The sequence below is a fragment of the Lontra canadensis genome, unplaced genomic scaffold, assembly GCF_010015895.1.
Source record: "Lontra canadensis isolate GAN:19392208 unplaced genomic scaffold, GSC_riverotter_1.0 scaffold3, whole genome shotgun sequence".
Taxonomy (NCBI): domain Eukaryota; kingdom Metazoa; phylum Chordata; class Mammalia; order Carnivora; family Mustelidae; genus Lontra; species Lontra canadensis.
Window position 1 is genome coordinate 7,195,754 of NW_022630997.1, and position 18,276 is coordinate 7,214,029.

Sequence of the window (18,276 nt, forward strand, 5' to 3'; positions counted from 1 at the left end):
TACACAGGTCAAGGGAGAGGAGGTCACAATTAAATATCGTGCCAGGACTCGCTTTGTCAGCAAATTCTGGGGACTAGGGGATTTGGGGAAGGTAAGGGAATATTTCATGTAGCAGGAATCAAAGTTGTGAAAAGTGGATCTTGGGCAGGCTTTGCAAAAATATTCTTGGCTGTAAAACAAAAACAAAAACAAAAACAAAAACAAAACACACACACAGAAAAACACAGAAAGTGCTAAGTCAACGTCCTGCACAACTGACACTGAATATCCACCTTTTCAATGCAAGCGCTCAGGCAGGTAGACTATCTTCATTATGCCTCGGTAGGAACAGGGCTGGTTTGCTGGAGCTTGTCACTGGCTTTGGCCCCTGTTTTTCTCTGCATTTTTATCCTCGGACATCACAGAGGGGCAATTTGGTGACAAGAGATGTGTGACAAACAGCACAGCCCATCACATGCCCCACGGCTGACTCATCATGCCCTGTCCCAAACCGTGACCCCTGACATGTCCACGGGGCAAGGAAGAATGTCACCAAGGCTATTTTGGTTAGGAGATGAAATCACCAAAAGGCAAATAAACATTCCCCTTCCCCTATAGAAAACAAATCTGGGTGAAGACAAACCTACAAAAGGAAACCGACCCACATGCAAACAGGAATAGAAAATATTTTTACACTCTTTGCACTTCAGCTGAACAGTGGTGAAAAGAGGGAGGGTCATTCGGGGCCTGTCAGCGCAAAAGAATGATTCATGTGACCATTTTGTCTTAATTACTCAGAACAAGCCGTTGTTGCTGTTTGTCAGGGAGGAATAGATCCATCAGTGTCTTCTGACAGAAAAAGTGACCGCCATCAGGATGGTGACGACCAGGATGATGGCCAAGACGACGACCAGGATGCGGTTCTGGATGATTCTAGGAAAGAGCAGATGGAAAAAAAATTCACATAGATACACGAAGGGTTTTCTGACAAAGACCATCCAAGACCAGGCTGCCTAATCAAAAGACGGTTTCACAGGTGGGGGTAGGGAGCCCAGTGTGGGGCTTGTGTGTGTGTGTGTGTGTGTGTGTGCACGTGTGTGTGTGTGTGCACGTGCACGGGAGCTTCCCCTCCGATGAACCACCCACGAGGAAACGAGCGACTCCACGGTGACTGTCACACGGCACCTGGAGAAATGTTCACTGCCAAGCAAAAGCTAATCAAATGGCTTTCTGGGCTCGGGGTACCATGTAGTAATCTGTAAGCGATCAAGGGCCCCATGCGAGCTTCTCTTTTTAATTTAAAATGTGAGACAAGCCTCATTTTTTTTGCAGTGTTTCCTGTTAAAGTAAAAGACTCCAAGGAAACATATGTCAGTAAGGTACTTACCTGTACAAAAATACCCGGGGAAAAGTAAAAGAGAGATTTAGGAAGAAAAGGACAGGATTAAGAAGCAAGTGTCAACCTTGCTGCTCGGGCTGTGAAACCGTCATCTGTCACTGGGGCTCACTGCTCTGTTACACCAGGAGGAAATGTTACATTTGCTCTGTAACACACACACACACACACACACACACACGATGGAAATGAGAAATTACACAAAGTCCCTGAGTGCCTCGTGTGCTCTGGGGGGTGGGCCCTCACCTCTGGGGGTTCCAGCCCCCTCGGCTCGGGCTCTGCCTAATGCGGACAGGGAAGTGGGAAGTCGGGAGGAGAAGCAGACTACAGACACGTGCTCCAAGATGCCTGCAGAGCTCCCCATGAAGTTGCTTCTTAAGGTGTTAGCTCATTCTGAGAAAAGAGGTTGAGCCCCAGAATGCCTTGTTGAGACCATCAAAGGGAACCCAGGTCAAGCGGCCTCGCCCACACTCCTCCCGCAGAACCGACCACACAGCGGTGGAGGGAGTGGCTGGCGGTCCGGCCGGCTCTCCAGGTGCCCAACACCCCGCAGCAAACCCCATCCGCCCGTCCTGCAAATATCAAGCAGGAAAAGGTCTGCTGTCTTGGTCTAACAAGAGACCCTGCCCTCCTATTTTGTATCTCTGCAAAGAAATCTCTGCAGGGTGTTGGCAGCCTTTTCTAAGTTCTGGACAAGTTTCTTTCTCGGAAGGAAGATGACATCCCTGTGGCTTCAGCTGGAGTCCTCCCCGCCCACCCCCTTCCTCTCCCAACCTAAATGGATGGATGGAGATGGGGCGCATCAGACAAGCCCACTCCCCTGTGACCCCCCTGGAAGGACTAGCTCCTTCTCCTCCTGACAGGTTACAAAACGATCGCATTTGCTGACACGTCTTCCGCAAAACTGCTTTAGTGCCTGTGTCCACTTTCCTCGAAGGAGATGAATGGTCCGCTCAGTCCTCATTTATCACGTAAGGCTCAGTTAAGATCTGTCTCCTTTATTTCTTCCTTTCCCCACTAGAAAGGCTGCGCCCTGACATTAATTCTTCTGCAGTGACAGCTAATTCAGACTTAACAGACCGTATTTGCTCAGGAAGCAGGGAGATTCTCTGTCCCCAAAATAAATAAATAAAAACAGGACTTCACGGCTTGTTAAAGTAAGGCTAATTATGAACACTGATCAGTGCTACTTGGTGGGTTGATTTAAAACCCAAATTGATTTTTTCCCCTTTTCTCTGGAAGGGGCAGAAGTCTTCAGAACAGTCTCGACACATCCCGTTTGCCCAAGTCACTGTCACAATCTCTATTTACCACAGCCATCCGCGTCAGACTTGCAAAGGAAATCAGCAAAATTGAAACTCAGCAGCGAAACAGATTAAAAGCATGAAAACTCTTTAAAATTCTGCCCTAAGTAATATACGGTAGTGTGTCTCTTGGTTGACAACCATTTTATTTGTGGGTTGAGAGCCCCAAGGCATCCGTGATGCTAATTTATAAAGGATTAACCGCGGGGGTTACTTGTTTAATCCGAAGCAAGGTTAGAAAAATGAATACACAGGAATCCCTAAATCTTCAGCTCTTGCCTGGCCTTCCTAATTGGGCTTCCCTCATCTCAAGGCAAAGAGGGGTGTGATTCAACCGTGATCATTCTTAACAGCCTCTATCTTTAATTCACTCAGCACACCACCGATCCCAGGACAGCCCGACCTCTTGCTGGGAGACATGCGGAGGACAGAATAGTCCACTGCCTCCATGGCGTGTCCAGAGTCTAGAGCCTTCTTCTCCTCTGCAGCCCAGCTCCTGGCACAGTCGCTGACACACAAAACTGGAGACAGACCCACCCAAAGGTGCGTAATGAAAGAATGCCACTCCTGTAATTCTAATCGTTCCATTCAAGGGTGAATGGAGAAGACATCCGTGCAAACTCAATTTGCAGGGAAATCTCAGGGAGTCTGGGTAGAGAAGGCTGAAGTTAAAGGCTAAAGTAAACCCCCTCAAAGGTGAAACTGGGTCTTCTCCCTGAAGGTAAGAGAAGGAACGGTTCCCACGGAAATAAGACACGCGGTAGAGGAGGTCAGCGGGAGAGAGCACTTGCTCTCTCAAAGCAAGGACTGGCAGACATTTAGGACAGAGGGTACAGGTGGGTGGGTGGGTGGGGGACCAGAACTGGAGCAGACAGAGTTGGAAGAAGCTCGACTCGGGCCGGCAGCCCAGCTTTGGACCTCAAAGGTGCTGAGTTGGTATGGTGCCTCTAAGGACTGGAAAAGGGGGCTGCTGGGGTCCTTGAATGGATATGAACGAGCCAGCCTGGAGCAGGGGACACAAAGGCTGGCACTGGTGGGCCCCATCTGTGAGGGAGCCTGGAGAAGTCACAGCCAGGGGCCGCTGGCAGGTACCGCTGTAGGCAAAGCAGAAAGGAATGCAGAGTTTGCCGAGAATCAGAAAAACAAGACAGGAAAGGGGTTCCCAGCGAGTGAGCCAGAGAAGGAACTTTGGGGAAACCTAAAGTAACTTCTTTCTAACTTTGGGGGCTTTACGTTCCACTAGGTCTGCAGCAAGCTGCCTTAATCTCCCTTTTGAAAATGCAAAGTGTGTTTACTCAGTAAATAATTTAAGAAAGAATATACACTTGAAAGAAGACACCCATTGAAACAGCCAGGCTACATTGCCTCGGGCAAAAGCTCGTGCATTTGCATGCTGCCTTCTATTAAGTGTGGCTTAAAAGAATGCGGAGCCAAATTAAAAGGAATGTGGGCCCCGAAACATCAAGGATGCTCCAAGTTTACATTATGAATCACTGTGTTGTTGATACAAGATGAATTAACCATTTACTTTGAGTCTGAACTCACAAAGTACTATGGAAAATACTGATCCCTGTGTGGAACCCTGGGAGTTGCTAATCTTTCCATTGCCAGTCTCCTCCCGCTCTGGAAACAAACTCTTGCGTGTGGCGGTGGGAATCAGGGGAGGCGGGGTTCGAGTGGAGCAGGCCGGTAGGGCAGCTGCTGGAGAAGCCCAGGAATCCGCGGGAGGCGTCCCCAGCATCCACCAGCACCCGGTTCTCCTCTACTTCTAGGCATGGACTACTCTCACCTGTCCCCTTGATGTGAGGCATGGCCATGGGACTGGACTTACGATAGTCAGTGAAACGTGAGTGGGAGCCCCGCCGGCCACTTCTGTTCCAGGTGGAGGCATTTGACTTCCAGTGCCGGCCTCTCCGGCTGGCTCTTCTCTTGCTGTTCTGATTCAGGAGGCTGTATGTCCCAGGAATGTGGTTACGAGACAGGGGAGACTGCTTCTGCCTGGATCCCTGAGTCATCACACGGAGCATCATGGCCCTGGAGACTCCCTGGGATGCACAGCCGACTTCTAGTAAGGCATTGAAATATGGCTTAATGAGATGAGATGCGGGCATGTGACTTCAGCCAGTCCGAGAGAGTGCATCTCAGAAGCTTTGCCTTGAATGCTGGTTCATCTGGATCGTGCCGCGTATGGGTGTGAGTCCTGGATCTGCTGCAGCCATTTTGTCTCCACGAGGGAAGCCAGCCTTAGGAAGAAGCTGACCGACGGAGGATGGTGTAGTCGAAAGAGCGGCAGAGAAATGGAACCCTGGTCCTGAAAACATGGTGAACTACCCTTCCTCTGCACTTTGAGTTACATGAGAAAATAAATTAACTTAATTTTTCGAGTCAGTTTGAGTTAGGTCTTCTGTTAGTTGAGACCTAAAAGCATTTTTAGGTTGATTTGCCCTAATTCCAAAACCAAGTCCTTGATCTACAGTGTATTTCCCCCACTACTTCCACAAAGAATTTCCAACCATGCCCCTCTCTCATTTGTTCTTCCCTGGGCATCCCTTACCCCACAGTTATTTATGATTTTTCTGTTTCTTTGCAGGATTCTCCAATAAAAAGTAGACCTTCTAGGGTCTGACTCTCCTTTGTGTTTTGGATTCCTAGTGTCTTTTTTTTTTTTTTTTGATTCCTAGTGTCTTAAACAGAGGTCGGCATGGATGTTCTCAAAAAAAAAAAAAAAAAAAAAAAAAAAAAAAAAAAAGCTTGCTGAGTGCACAGACGGGAGCCTCCTCCATCTGCTTCCCGGAAGGTTCATGTAGCATGCTTCCTGCTTTCTAAGGGCTGCTTGTAGACAAGCACGGCTTTTGCATTGAGCTATCGGCCACCCTCCCATTAAGGATGCCAGCAGTGTCCAAACGCTTTTACAAGCCTGCATTCATTAGCCGGAGAGTGCGCGACACGCCATAGGTTCAGCGCCCCGTCCTGCACGTGCTTTCCTGCCTGGCCAAGCAGGCCTGAATAATGGTGCCCCACCTCTGGGGTCTGGCAGAACAATTAGCAATCATGAGAGCACGGGGTAAACCATGCACGGGTGTCTCTACCCATGTCTCTCTGGAAGTTCCCAAAAATAAGGGCCAAGGGAAAGGCTCTCTGAGTTCTCTGTCAACTTTAAAGTTAGTATTCACCAGAAAGAAATGAAAACAGGAATAGGGGAAATAGTTCATTGTCATCAGCCTCTAATACTAACTTTAGTTGGAAGCATCACTTCCAAGCCTAATACATGGCTGCCTCCGAGCGAGAGTTGTATGGTTGTTAATGCCCCCTAATAATGCCCATCCAGGCTCTTCCGTGTCCTGCACCTTTGGGAAGAGTCCTCAGCCTCACTCACCCCAGAAGTCAGGTAGGGCTGACCCCACTCCCTGATTCTGCAGGGAAACATATGACCCAGGCATGCCTAGCTAGTGACCACTGTCTATTCCTTGCACCACTGTTTGTTAAGAACGTGGCATGTCATCCATGCCAGAAAGAGACTTCTGGGGATTTTTTTTTTTTTTCCTGGAAAATCAAGGAAAAGGTCCTCTCTTTACTGAGATTGACTGTAGGGACAGTGGACGCCTAGGACTGTGGGAGGCCATTCTTCTCACCATGCAGGACGGGAACCTGCACAAAGGACACCAACACAGAGGAACATGGAGTCCAGAGATGAAGAAAAGAGATGGATTCCTAAAAGCATTCTTTGGATCCTTGGATCCTGCTGTGTCACGCACTGGCATTGCTTGAAGAGTCACATTTAAACTACTCAGTTTGAGGAGCCAAACAATTGCCTTTGGTTTGAGCAAGTTTGGTTGAGGCTTCTATCACTTTCAACCGTACTGACCGTACCGAGTTGACTGGTGTCCCTTCCAGCCCTACCCTGTTTAGGTCCACCTGGAACCTCAATGGGACCTTATTTGGACATAAGGTCTCTGCAGATGTAATCTGTCAAGGATCTTGAGATAAAATCATCTTGGAGGTACAGTGGGCTCTAGGTTCAATGACTAGTGCCCTTAGAAGACAAGACCTAGAAAGACTTGGGGGAAAAGGCCATGTGAGATTGGTAGCAGAGACTAGAGATTCATCTAGAGCCAAGGAATGCCTGGTGCCATAGAATCTGGGAGAAGTAAGGGACGATGCTTCTCTAGAGCCCTTGGAAGGAACATGGCCCTGCTAACTCCTTGATCTCAGACTTTAAGCCCCCAGAACTGAGGCAGAATAAATTTGCTGTTTTAGCCACTCAGTTGGTGGTACTCTGTTATGGCAGCACCGGGACCCCAATACATGGAATTCTTGGGTCCAGAACAGGCTATGGACCTGGTTGTCTCGTGTTGGCCTTTATGATGACTCTTCTCTATCCACTGACCCCTGGCCCCAGGACATATTTACTCTGGAACTGTACAAAGTCTTCCTCTGAGGACAGGCCAGTCCCAGCCTGGTTCCCTGGAAGCTCTGAACATAGCCATGGGGCTCATCATCTTCAGGAGCTGTTGGTTCTTTCATCTCAGAACAAGAATTTCCACTCATGAACTGAGCAGGCAGCTGCCCAAAGCCACGTGAGAGGAGGGACCTGAGGGATGTGTCTCAGAGGACTCCTGCCTCCGGGAAAAGACATCTAAAATAGGAAGAAAACCCAGATGTCATCTCTGGGTCAACTTACAAAGACATCACCCACCATTCATCATCCACATTCACTGACCTAAGTTTAGGAGAAGTGGGTTGTCTGGGAGCCCTGAGGACGTGGGGCACAAGGAGGGATACGTTTTGAAGGGTGGAGAAATGGAGAAATGAGCACACTCCGGCAAGGAACCCAGGAGACAGGAACGAGGGTCTAAGCTCTATCACACCTAGGTTAGGTCCTGAGTGAGGGCCAGAGTAGCTTAACCCCACTTCCAAATTTCTACTTAGTTTAACCAGGATCAGCAAATGCTCTCTGTCAAGGGTGGGACAGTAGATGTGTTAGTTTCCCAGAGCTGCCATTGCAAAGGACCACAGACTGGGGGCTTACACAACAGAAACTGACTGTCTCACAGTTCTGGAGGCCAGAAGTTGGAGATCAAGGTGTTGGCAGCTTGGTTCATCCTAAGGCTGGGAGGGGTCGCTGGCTCCACTCCTCTCCCCAGCTTTTGTGCTGACAGTATTCGAGGTTCCTTGGCTTATAGACGCATCACCCTGATCTCTGCCTCCATCCTCAACATGGCCCTCTTCCTGTGTGTAGGCCTGTGCCCAAATGTCCTCTTTCCATAAGGACACTACTCACCCTGCATTCGGGGATCACCCTGCTCCGGTATGCCTCATCTTAACTACTAATATCAGGAAAGGCCCCATCTCCGAACAAGGCCACATTCTGCGCTACCGGGGGGTTAGGACTTCATCATATGAATGTGGGTGGGGGGACAGGGGGACAGGGGAGAACACAGTTCAAGTCACGACAGTACTGTTTTTGGCTTTGTGGGCCATATGGGGTCTGTTGCAACTCCTAACTTTGCCCTTTGTAGTGACAAGGCAGCTGTGGACAAGGTGAATGGGCAAGCGTAGCTGTGTTCAAAGAAAGCTTCCTATTCGGAAACTAGAATTTGAATTTCATATAGTCTCCATATATCAACAAAATTATTTTGATTTTTTTTCCCATCACGAAAACATGTAAGGTGATTTTGATCTCACGGGCCATACAGAACACAGGCATTGGGCTAGACTTGGCCTGCTGTCCCCAATTTGCTCACTCCTGGTTTGAAAGCTAAAAGCTAGGTAAGATCGGCCTGGGTCTGCTGGAGAACAGGGTGGTCCCTGGGCCGCACACAGTGGGTCCTACTGAGGAAAAAAGGAAACACAGAGTCCCTGCCCTATGGGGGCGGAGGGTGTCACAAAGAGTTATCAATTACAGAAGCCTGACAACAAAGGCCGTGATCAGAGCAATGCCAGCGCGCGACAGTTTGCTGTGTGCCCACCATCCTGCATTGGCCTGGGGTGACCTGGAGCAAGGCACGCCATGACACCTGGGTTTCATTTCTCACCCAGCAAAACCAGCCGGCTCACCAACCACCCCGGGGAGAAGAGGATTAGCTCATTCAATACTGTAAAGCACTTTGAAAAGGTAAAGCCCTTTCCATGCATGCAGTCCGCAAATAATTCGGTGAAAGAGGAGGCCGTTTTAGGAAAGGTGAGAGGCAGGAGGGAAGTTGTCAGGAGGCCGGAGAGGCTGCCGGGGGGAACTTCCAGGGGCTGGATGGGAAGGCGGAGGCGGCAGTCCAGGGAGCTGTGGCCTCATCAAGCCCGCTGGGCTTATTGTCCCCACAGGATGGCGGCCATCTGGGCCTCACGGTGACACTCTCCCCAGCAGGGCTACCTTCCCTCGGAGGTGGTAGTGTGAACGTCAAAGGCAAAAGCATGGGGTCCCAACAGCTGGCTCAGGGATTCCTCTCTGGCTGGGGAAGGCAGCCAGCAAGTACCTGTCAGGGCTCACTGATGAGGCCAAAAGGTTTTGATCAGTGATCTCTGCGGCTACCGTGCACTCTCTGTGGCCAAAGGTGTACAGCGAGTTTCAGCCTGGTTGCCATGGCCATGACCATTTGAGACATGGACTTGACCGTGGCAAGGGGCCGGGAGAGTGGCTTGGCTGGCTACAGGGCTTTCGGATAGAATCAAAGGGTTTTGAAAGAACTTGAAAGGAATGAAGCAAGGACGCTCTAGCAATGCATCATCTACTTTATCCCTCGCGCGTCTGCCTCCTGCTACAGCGGGCAGAGGCCTCCCCACCCTGGTCGGGGAAGGGACCTACCCCAGGCTTTAACCATCAGGGAGCCAGCTGGGTCCCCAGACCCCCAGGCCCGTTCGTGTTCCTGGTAATGCTCGGGCTCATCCGAGAGGCCAGTGTCATCCTGGCGATGGCACGCGATGGCCATTCAGTCACATGCTGCTGCGAAGACGACCCGGTCGACAAGATCAAGGAACACGTCCCAGTGCACCGGCGACAGAGGATAGCAGTTCCCACGCTCAAGGCTGAGAGTGACACGAGAAGAGCGGAGTGACATGGAAGGTTCCTTGTCCGTGAACACAAGATGACTCTATTTGAAGGACTCGCCATTTCTCTGACATTGTGTCCCTTCCACTGCTTCAGTGCTCAAATGTCCTCCGTTTTATGGCGTGATGGTGATAGTAGATGGCAGGTGTTTTTCCCCAGCGACCTTATTTGGACATTGGAAATAGACTCTCTCCTTGGAAAATATTCTCTCTTACTTGGCAAAATAAAAAGCAGACAATCCTGTCCTGGATTTCAGGAGAAAAAGTCCCAATCGGAGAAATGTGAAAGTTTCTGCGCCTGGGAGCTGGAAAATCCCGCCCAGCTGGACTCGCTGGCGATGGCTCCTCAGGACTCGACGGGACGGCGCCCCTGGTGCTGGTGGTGGCAGCCTCGTCAGGACGGACGCAGACACAGCCACGCCACGCCAGCAGCTCGTACGGACTGGGCACCTACTCCGGGCTGGGTGCCGTTCTGGCATCTTCTACACGTTGTTGAACCTTCGCAACAATCAGGTGAGGTGGAGTCGCTCCTCATTCCCACTTTCACCAAGACCTCAAGCCGCCTCTTCGAGCTTCTGTCCCACCCCTGCAGGACACCCTGACAGCGCAGCATTTATTTATGTAACTGCCGTGTCTTCTGTTCCCGACCAGACTCTTCTCGGCTGTTTGAAGAGCGCGTCTTTGACACCTTCGTCTTTGACATCTTCGTCTTTATACTCTTCTCCACAGACAGAGTAATTGGGTGTGCAGGTGAATTTTGTTGAAAGTACGCAATGCTAATTAACTAAAGTCAACTCTTTTCTTAGCGCCGGGTGTAAACGCACAGGAAATGATTACGATAATGTTCATTTTTATTCAGTAGCATATTTGCCAGCTTTCTTCGGTCTGTTGTCCTCTCTGCCTCTCTCCTAGGCAGAGGCATGACCACCGATCCCTCACGGACTTGGGGATAGAGGGAAGGCACTGGGGGCTGTTCACCCAAGACTGCCTGTCGCCCAGTGACCTGGGACCCCATAATTTTTTATTATGTTTACATCACCTATCGTACAAATGAGGGGATATGCTATGAGAAGACGCCAGGCTGCGGAAGATTTAATTTAATGCATCTGTTGGAACAGAGTACCTGACAGAAAAGAAAATCAGGCGGGAGAATTAACTAGACTCACAGTGTGATTCTGCGAAAGGACTAAGGGTCCCTTCATTCAGGAAATATAATAAGGAATCTCTCCCCAGGATTCTCTGTACAGCATGTGGGTAGCAAAATACTTCCAGTCTTAAAAAGGCAAGGTGAGTTTTTGTGCTCTTGGATGCTTACTCCATGTGTGATGTCATTTAATCTCACAATGATCCTGATTTATGAGAACCCAGATTTGGTGGCTCAGGCCCACCCCGGGAGAAGGCCAGGCCCACTCCAGATGTGGCCCTGGGAATGTTCTTAGCACAAGGCAGACGACCACGGTGTCAGGCCAGGATGGCACCCCCTTCCCCATCCCCAGTCTGAGGTACTGCACCCCTTCCCCTTCCCCACTCCTGCTGGGTGCCCTGAGGTCCCCCATTCCCGCTGCGTCCTGCCCCTGTATCGTGAGGCAGCCTCACTGCCCTGCTGACCTGGCCCGCCAGTTCCTCCCCCTTTCACCGTCTAGGGCAGCCATGAACTACATTTGGGCAGAAGCTGAGCAGCTCCCTTAATTTCTGGAGCCAAACTGCCTAGATTTGAATCCAGGATCTGCCACACACCAGCTGTGCAGGTTGCTTCCTTATTTCTCTGAGTTGAAGTCCTTTTGACCACTTTGGTGTGAAAATGTTCTTATTTTATGACATGATGCTGATAGTAGAGGGCAGTGTTTTTCCCAGTGTCCTTACTTGGACATTGGAAATGTTCTCTCTCTTACTTGGCAAAACAGGAAGTGGACAATCTCCTTCAGTCTTCTGTTTAAAGAGAAAACCAAAAGTACCAGTACAAAGAATCCAGAAGTTCCAAAGAACCAATGCGTCCTTTTCCTCATTAGAAAAAAAGTGGGGCTAATAATAGCAGTACCTCAATGACTTACATTAATAAAGAAATGAGTTAATTCAACGTGAAGTGCTTTAAGTCAGTGCTTGGTAACAGTAACTCCTCCGTAAAGAACTCTAAGAATTATTATTAGTCCATTCCTGTTATCACTCACGGCTCTCCCCACGATGGACCCTGAAACTCTCTCCTGTTTGGCTGCTTCCTCACCCCCTGCAATGTTAGACAACCCCCCACTCCCCACATCAGGTGCCTTGGCCTGGAAAGCCTGCAGATTTCTCTCAGATTCCTGCAGGGCACATCCTGGCGCCGGCCCTGATTAGTGTGCCTTGTGGGGTCCAGGCTGAGCCCCTCTCCTGGAAACCCCATCTTCAGCAGCTACTAAGTTACTCAGGAAGGTGGAGGTTGCCCTTTCCAGCTCTGTTCCTTTCCCTGGGAGCACCCTGGGACAAGCCAAGATGCCTCTTCCAGAACAAGCTGGTTGACATCACACTGATAGAGACAGCCGCCTTGGCTTTAGTGATGGGTGCTACCTTTATTTCCCTACAAGATACGATGTTGACGTTCGATACTTATCTCCTAATTGTTCTGGATTTACACCTTTTTTCTTCCTTGATGTCGGGAGGAAGAAAGATTTTGGCAGTTTATCAGTTACCTGTATCCCTGTCAACTCTTGAGGGATGTGGTTACAGTTTCTAGAATAGAACATCAGAGCTTCTCTGTCTTGTCCAGATTTGGTTCTGTGGCAGCTGAATGGGATGCCTTTTTTTTTTTTTTTTAATTTATTTACTTGACAGAGAGAGAAAGGTCGCAAGTCGGCGGAGAGGCAGGCAGAGTGAGAGAAGGGGAAGCAGGCTCCCTGCCGAGCAGAGAGCCCGATGCGGGGCTCGATCCCCGGACTCTGAGATCGTGACCTGAGCCGAAGGCAGAGGCTTAACCCACTGAGCCACACACGCACCCGGAATGGGATGTCTTAATCGCATTGTGCACTGGGCCAGTCCCGGGCCTGCTTCTCTTTAGATCCTCTCCTCGTCCCTTGACTGCTTTTCCCTGCATCAGAGAGAGGCTGACTCCTGCCACCATGCCACCATGCTGACCCCCGTAGCCTGGCTTCCCGCTGCATTCAGCTAGTGGGAGGCACTGGGAAGACACCAGGGGGTGGCCAGGGATGGGCAGAAGAGAAGCCGGGGTATTCTTCCCTTTCTTTTCCTGCCTTCTTAGCAGCTCCATCCCCACTGTGGCTCCAGCCCAAGAGGCCTCCGTGCTTCCAGCTTCCATCAAGTGACCCCAGTCCTGGGCTCCGGGCACTCTGTTCTGCACACTGGTCCCTCCATTCCAGGCAGGGGACTCCCTGGGCTCCTCTGTTTTCCTGGTGGGAGAGGACACGAGGCCCCCCAGCAGGGTGTGCGCCGTCTCTTCAAACTTAACATGGCCTTCATCATTTTTTCCCTTAAACTCTCCTTATATAACCCAAAGCGGTATTAATCATTTCAGAGCAGGTGAACTCCAGGCTAAGAAGGCCTCCTTGAGAGGCTTATTAACGATAAGCAGGATGGCTGACTCATAGTTCTTCGGGGGAAGGGGTGGGTAGGGTGACAGTCAGATGGCAGGATCCCAAGGTTTGTGCCAGACAAAGTCACATCACCTGCCGGCCTGAGAACACGGGTTCTTCTCTCCAAGGAGGGCAGTCCTGCAGGGAGGTGGGGCGATGGCCAGTCAGGACTGCAGGCACCCAGGGCAGGAACTGGGAGAAGCGGGAGTGTCTTTCCTTTCTCTAAACTGGGGGGTTGCTCCTGACTGCTGTGGGACTCACAGGGGGCTGAGTGCAGCCAGATCTCCTGATTTGCCAAGAGAAGCCAGCAATGGTGCTCCTCCTATGAAATCGCCCAAGTTTTCATTACTGGCAACCAAGTAAAAGGTTTCCAGAACACTGGGTGGCCCCACAAAGCTCATCTGTCTGGGGGGCAGAGTGCGCCTGTGGGTCTTCCATCTGTAACCTCTGACTGGTTATTATGGAACAAATTAGAAGAAAGGAGGTGGGTAGGTGGAAGCATCCTGCCCAACCGCTGTCCTGGGGATTCCCTCAGAGGCCCGCCTGACCCTGCAGAAGTGTGAAATTCAGCCTCGAGAGGAGCATCAATACCAGGGTCTACACTGAGTGTATACAACTTAGCCCACAACCAACTCCCAATTAGCGGATTGAAGGCGAGCGAGAGGTCAACAGAAGCCACAAACCAGCTCGTGTGTGCCTTGCGGACCTCTCACAGGGTGATGACAAGCACAGGCAGAGGTCGGCTGGACCCCACATCTGCAGCCCCCTTGACCTTCACGGCCTGCACGATGCCCTGAAGAGCCCAGCTGGCGATTCTCAAGGAGGACGGGGTGTATAGCTCACACACACGCTTTATAAACCAGTAGGCCTGTGAGGGGAAACCAAGCGTCTCTACTGGAGGGTAAGAAGCAGAGAGAGATCTGCCATCTACTGAGTGATCTTGTGAAACAGAAGTAAACGTGCCTCAGTTTCCCCATCTCTAAACTGGCAGCAACTACATGTGACCCAAGCGCTCCTGCGGTTGGATGCCGAGGACTACGTTTAGGGACTTGATAAAAATAAAGACAATAAATTGCTGAGGAGTAGAGTGGTCTTTGAACACATTCTCAAGTGCTTTATTTCGCTGCAACAGATAGAAAAACCAGCCCTTGGTTCGGAGGGACGGGTCGCTCTCAGAGCCGAGGCAGACAGCAGCCTGAATGTTACAAAGAAGGAGCCACTCTTTTCACTCTCATCCTTTGGAGGGGCTGCCCTCAAGCTCCTTGGCCTTCGTTTTCAAAAGTGGATGGCGAAATCCAACCCCGGACTACAGCTACCGGACAACACGAGGTCACCTAATTACCAATGGAAGGTGGTGTCACTCCAGGTCCTTGCCAGAGGGCGTGACCTCAGAGTCCCCTGCTGAATGTCCGTCAGAAGTCCAGCAGAGAGAAACGGCGGTGACTGAGGTGTCTAATGAATGGGGCCCATCCCTCCCGGAGACACTGGGGTCTCTCCTTGGAGCTGCGGAGCCCCCGGGAGCCCACCTGCACCGAGCTGTTTAGGTTCACACGCGCTCTCACCTGTGCTTGTCGCAACGCAAAGCCACCGGCTTACACAGGCGGACGGTGAGAAGCAGCCCTGTGGAGCTCATACTTCCTGCAAGGATGCTCTTGAACATGGTGTTTATTACCCTGAACAGCGTGTGTCCCTGCAATGAGGTCCCACGGGAAGGTGTTCTCTCTCGTCGGGGTAGAGGAAGGAGCTCTGTTTTTATCTTAGGGGTACTGACTCATGTAACGGAAACCATCTTCCTCTTCAAGGTGGCTGCCAGGATGCCTCGAGATGAATCCGTGGCCCACCTCTCAGACTTCCAAGTTTGTGTACGAACCTCACCCCTGACTTCATTTTATATATAGGAAATCTATTGTCTGTATTTAGGCAATCTGCTATAAATCCTTTTGGGACCAGACAGGACAGGTTTATACGCAGGCACTGAGGAACTAAGAAAACAAAAGGAATTTATGTCCTCATGGGTCGGCTACTTGAATGATTCTGGCTTTATTTCTCCTCATATCCCCAAACAGTCCTGTTCCGTGTGATATTTGGAAAGCGAGTTTGCACGTTTACCAAAACAACAGGACATTTCCATTTTTCCCTTGAATCTCCTTTCATGGCCAGCATGGGGTGACTTCCAGAACGAACCTAAACTTGGGACTCGGGGCCCCCGGGTTCCTCCGTAGCCAAGCGCCGTGGATCGTGGGTCCCCTTTGTTCGGGGATTCACTTCAATTGCCTTAACAACGTGGACCTCTTTTGTGAAAGCTGAAGGCGTTCCCAGCACATGTTGGCTGCAGATACACTAGCCGAAATGTTACCACGGTCACAGCTCTTCCTTGTACAATCTAAAGCATCTTTCTCTGTATATATTTGGTTTTTCAGACGCTTTAAAGCCTGGAAAACAATTGTAGCGAAGGCCATTCCTGAGATGGCACTAAAAGAACCTACTCGGAGACAGATAAAAATAATGAGAATCTTTCTGTCAGGAAAGATTTAGAAAATATCACTGGCATTATTAAAATTTAATTTTTTACTCGGCTTTTTGGTTCCCCTTTCCGGTGATAATGAGCAGGGCTGCACACCTCCGCCTTGCTAGCGCTTGTTTTGTGCAATAAATTCAGCCTTCCAGTCTGAAGACATTTCAGACAACAGTTTTGACTGCTATAGGCTTTTTACCCTGTGCTGCGCTTTGAGTCTTCCTATAAAAACCAGTTCATGAGATAATTTTCCACAAGGCCGGTGGAACTAATAAAAATCAATTTTGCCCAACTGGTTCAGAGAAATCTTGGGAATAGCCAAGGCAGAACCGCAAAAAAGTCGGGGGCGGGGGAGAAAAGACCAAGAATCAATGTATCCACTAATGGTTTACTTGATAGAGAACTATCAAATTAGTTGACAGGAGATGCTTGGCTGTAGGAATTTTCCTTTCGGCCTGAACAGAACACCTTTTAAGAGTCTAGGAGAAAGCTTTTCTTCCCAGTGGTTGAAGATACTCGAAAGTAGTCATTCTGAGTTGCCCACGCCTTGGGTGACAACAAGGCCGATTTCAGACCTGACACATGGCGGCCTCCGTTGAAGTCTTGTCAGACCCTCTGGTCCTGTGAATGGTTCGGCTGAGTTTTACACAATTTGCTCCAAAGCCACAGGATCAGTGGGCCAAGGACCCAATGTGTTCAAATATGTCAGGTTCTGGAGCCAACCTCTGTACCTCCGCCATGACAACCCCTGGGACCCCTTGTTTTGGCTTCCTGCCAAAGGAAGTGGGACTCCCAAGGGGCACCTCTTTTATAATCTGGAAACAAGATCTTATAATCTTTTATAATCTGGAAACAAGAGCAGAGGGTAATGGCTCGCAGAATACATTCTCTAGAACACACGCATTAATATCACCTCTATGTTATTAGCTCATGATAGTAGCCACTAGGTCTAAAACAAATGGCAAGACTTTGTGCAGGGGAAAGGGAAAAAAACACTGGAAGGAAATGTAGCCAAGTGTTAATAGCACTCCTGTGTGACAGGTGGTGGGTTTTTTTTCCCCCTATCTTTATCTATTCCTACATTTTCTTGAACTGTTGATTATTATGTTTATGATTATTATTTAGGATAACACTAAGAATTGAGGAAATTGAATTAAAGAAATAAAATCATTTTTTTCATAAGGTTATAAGAAAATGAGAGGGGATGTGTGAGAAAAAGAAAAACAGTGGTAAATTTTTAAAATCTTTTTTGGTGCCTTACACTATTTTAAGTACTTGACACAAATTCTTTTATCGAATTCTCTTAACACATCTATGGCAAAGCTATCAATGTTCTCATTTTCCAGAGGAGGAAACTGAGGCTCAGGGAGGTCAATTTGCCCACAATCACACCACAAGTCAGGGGCAAAGTTGGTATTTAAAGTGAGGCCTGATTTCAAAGACCACATTCCTGTGCCTGATGTGAAGAGCCATCATGGGCATTATGCTGCCTCGTACATTCTAGCTCACTTTGCATTTATGAATAAAGTCAGGGATAACAACATCTGTTCTTTTTTTCCTACCTTATAGGTCCTTGTGATGTTCAAATTAGATCATGCATGTAAAAACAGAAAACGCGAAGTTCCCCTCAAAGAATTTTGGTGATGTGATAATATTCCATAGAACACTGGTGAGTTGAGAGTTGCCACAAATGCTACTTGGATACTGACACTTTTCAAAGAAAAAATACACTAAAATGAAATTGATACTAAAAACCACATTGAACAAATTTGTTCTTGATGACTCAGAAGGTGTAAAAGGATCTTGAATTATCCCACTCGGTACAAAGACCACCAATTCTCTTGCCCATAATATACAAGCTGAAAAGCAAAGGTTGTAAACAGTATGTATGTTATGACCCCAATTTTGCAAAAGGGAAAATATACATATTAAGCTTAAAGTAATGATTGTGGCTAGATGTCAGGATGATGCAGATTTTTTTTTTTTTTAAGATTTTACTTATTTATTTGACAGAGAGAGAGAGAGAGAGATGACAAGTAGGCAGAGAGGGAGGCAGAGAGAGAGGCAAGGAAGCAGGCTCCCTGCTGAGCAGAGAGCCCGATGCGGGGCTCGATCCCAGGACCCTGAGACCATGACCTGAGCCCAAGGCAGAGGCCCAACCCATTGAGCCACCCAGGCGCCCTGATAATGCAGATTTTTAAAAAACCTCGGATTTCCCAATTCATTTCTGTCATGAGTATGCACTAATTTTACAATAAAAAAAAAAAAAATTCAGTCACCACGTACGTCTACGAAAACATCCTCCCCTTTTCCCCGGATGAGACGGCAAAATACAATCTGAGCTTTGTGGCTGTTTGAATTCTGCTGAAATAAAAGTTGATTTTGGAATGCATTTAAACCTTAAAATGAGGAGTGTGGACGCCTCATTCCCCTCACACAAGTCGGGCTCTGTCTCTTGAGAGCTTCTGCCACATGCAA

The 18,276-nt window shown here is 49.1% G+C and overlaps 1 protein-coding gene across 6 annotated transcripts in view; it reads right to left on the reverse strand.

The window, feature by feature from the left end:
- VTI1A (vesicle transport through interaction with t-SNAREs 1A) overlaps nt 1-18,276 on the reverse strand; it is a 342,439-nt gene that overhangs the window by 2,556 nt on the left and 321,607 nt on the right. For 3 of the 6 annotated variants that reach the window (XM_032880073.1, XM_032880010.1, XM_032880028.1), the window contains one exon: nt 1-912. This exon is cut by the window's left edge and continues 2,556 nt beyond it. In XM_032880073.1, the coding sequence (XP_032735964.1) occupies nt 819-912 (94 nt within the window). In that variant the 3' untranslated portion in view covers nt 1-818. The remainder of the gene's footprint in view (nt 913-18,276) is intronic. The other 3 variants (XM_032880064.1, XM_032880083.1, XM_032880019.1) reach the window with 2 other exon arrangements.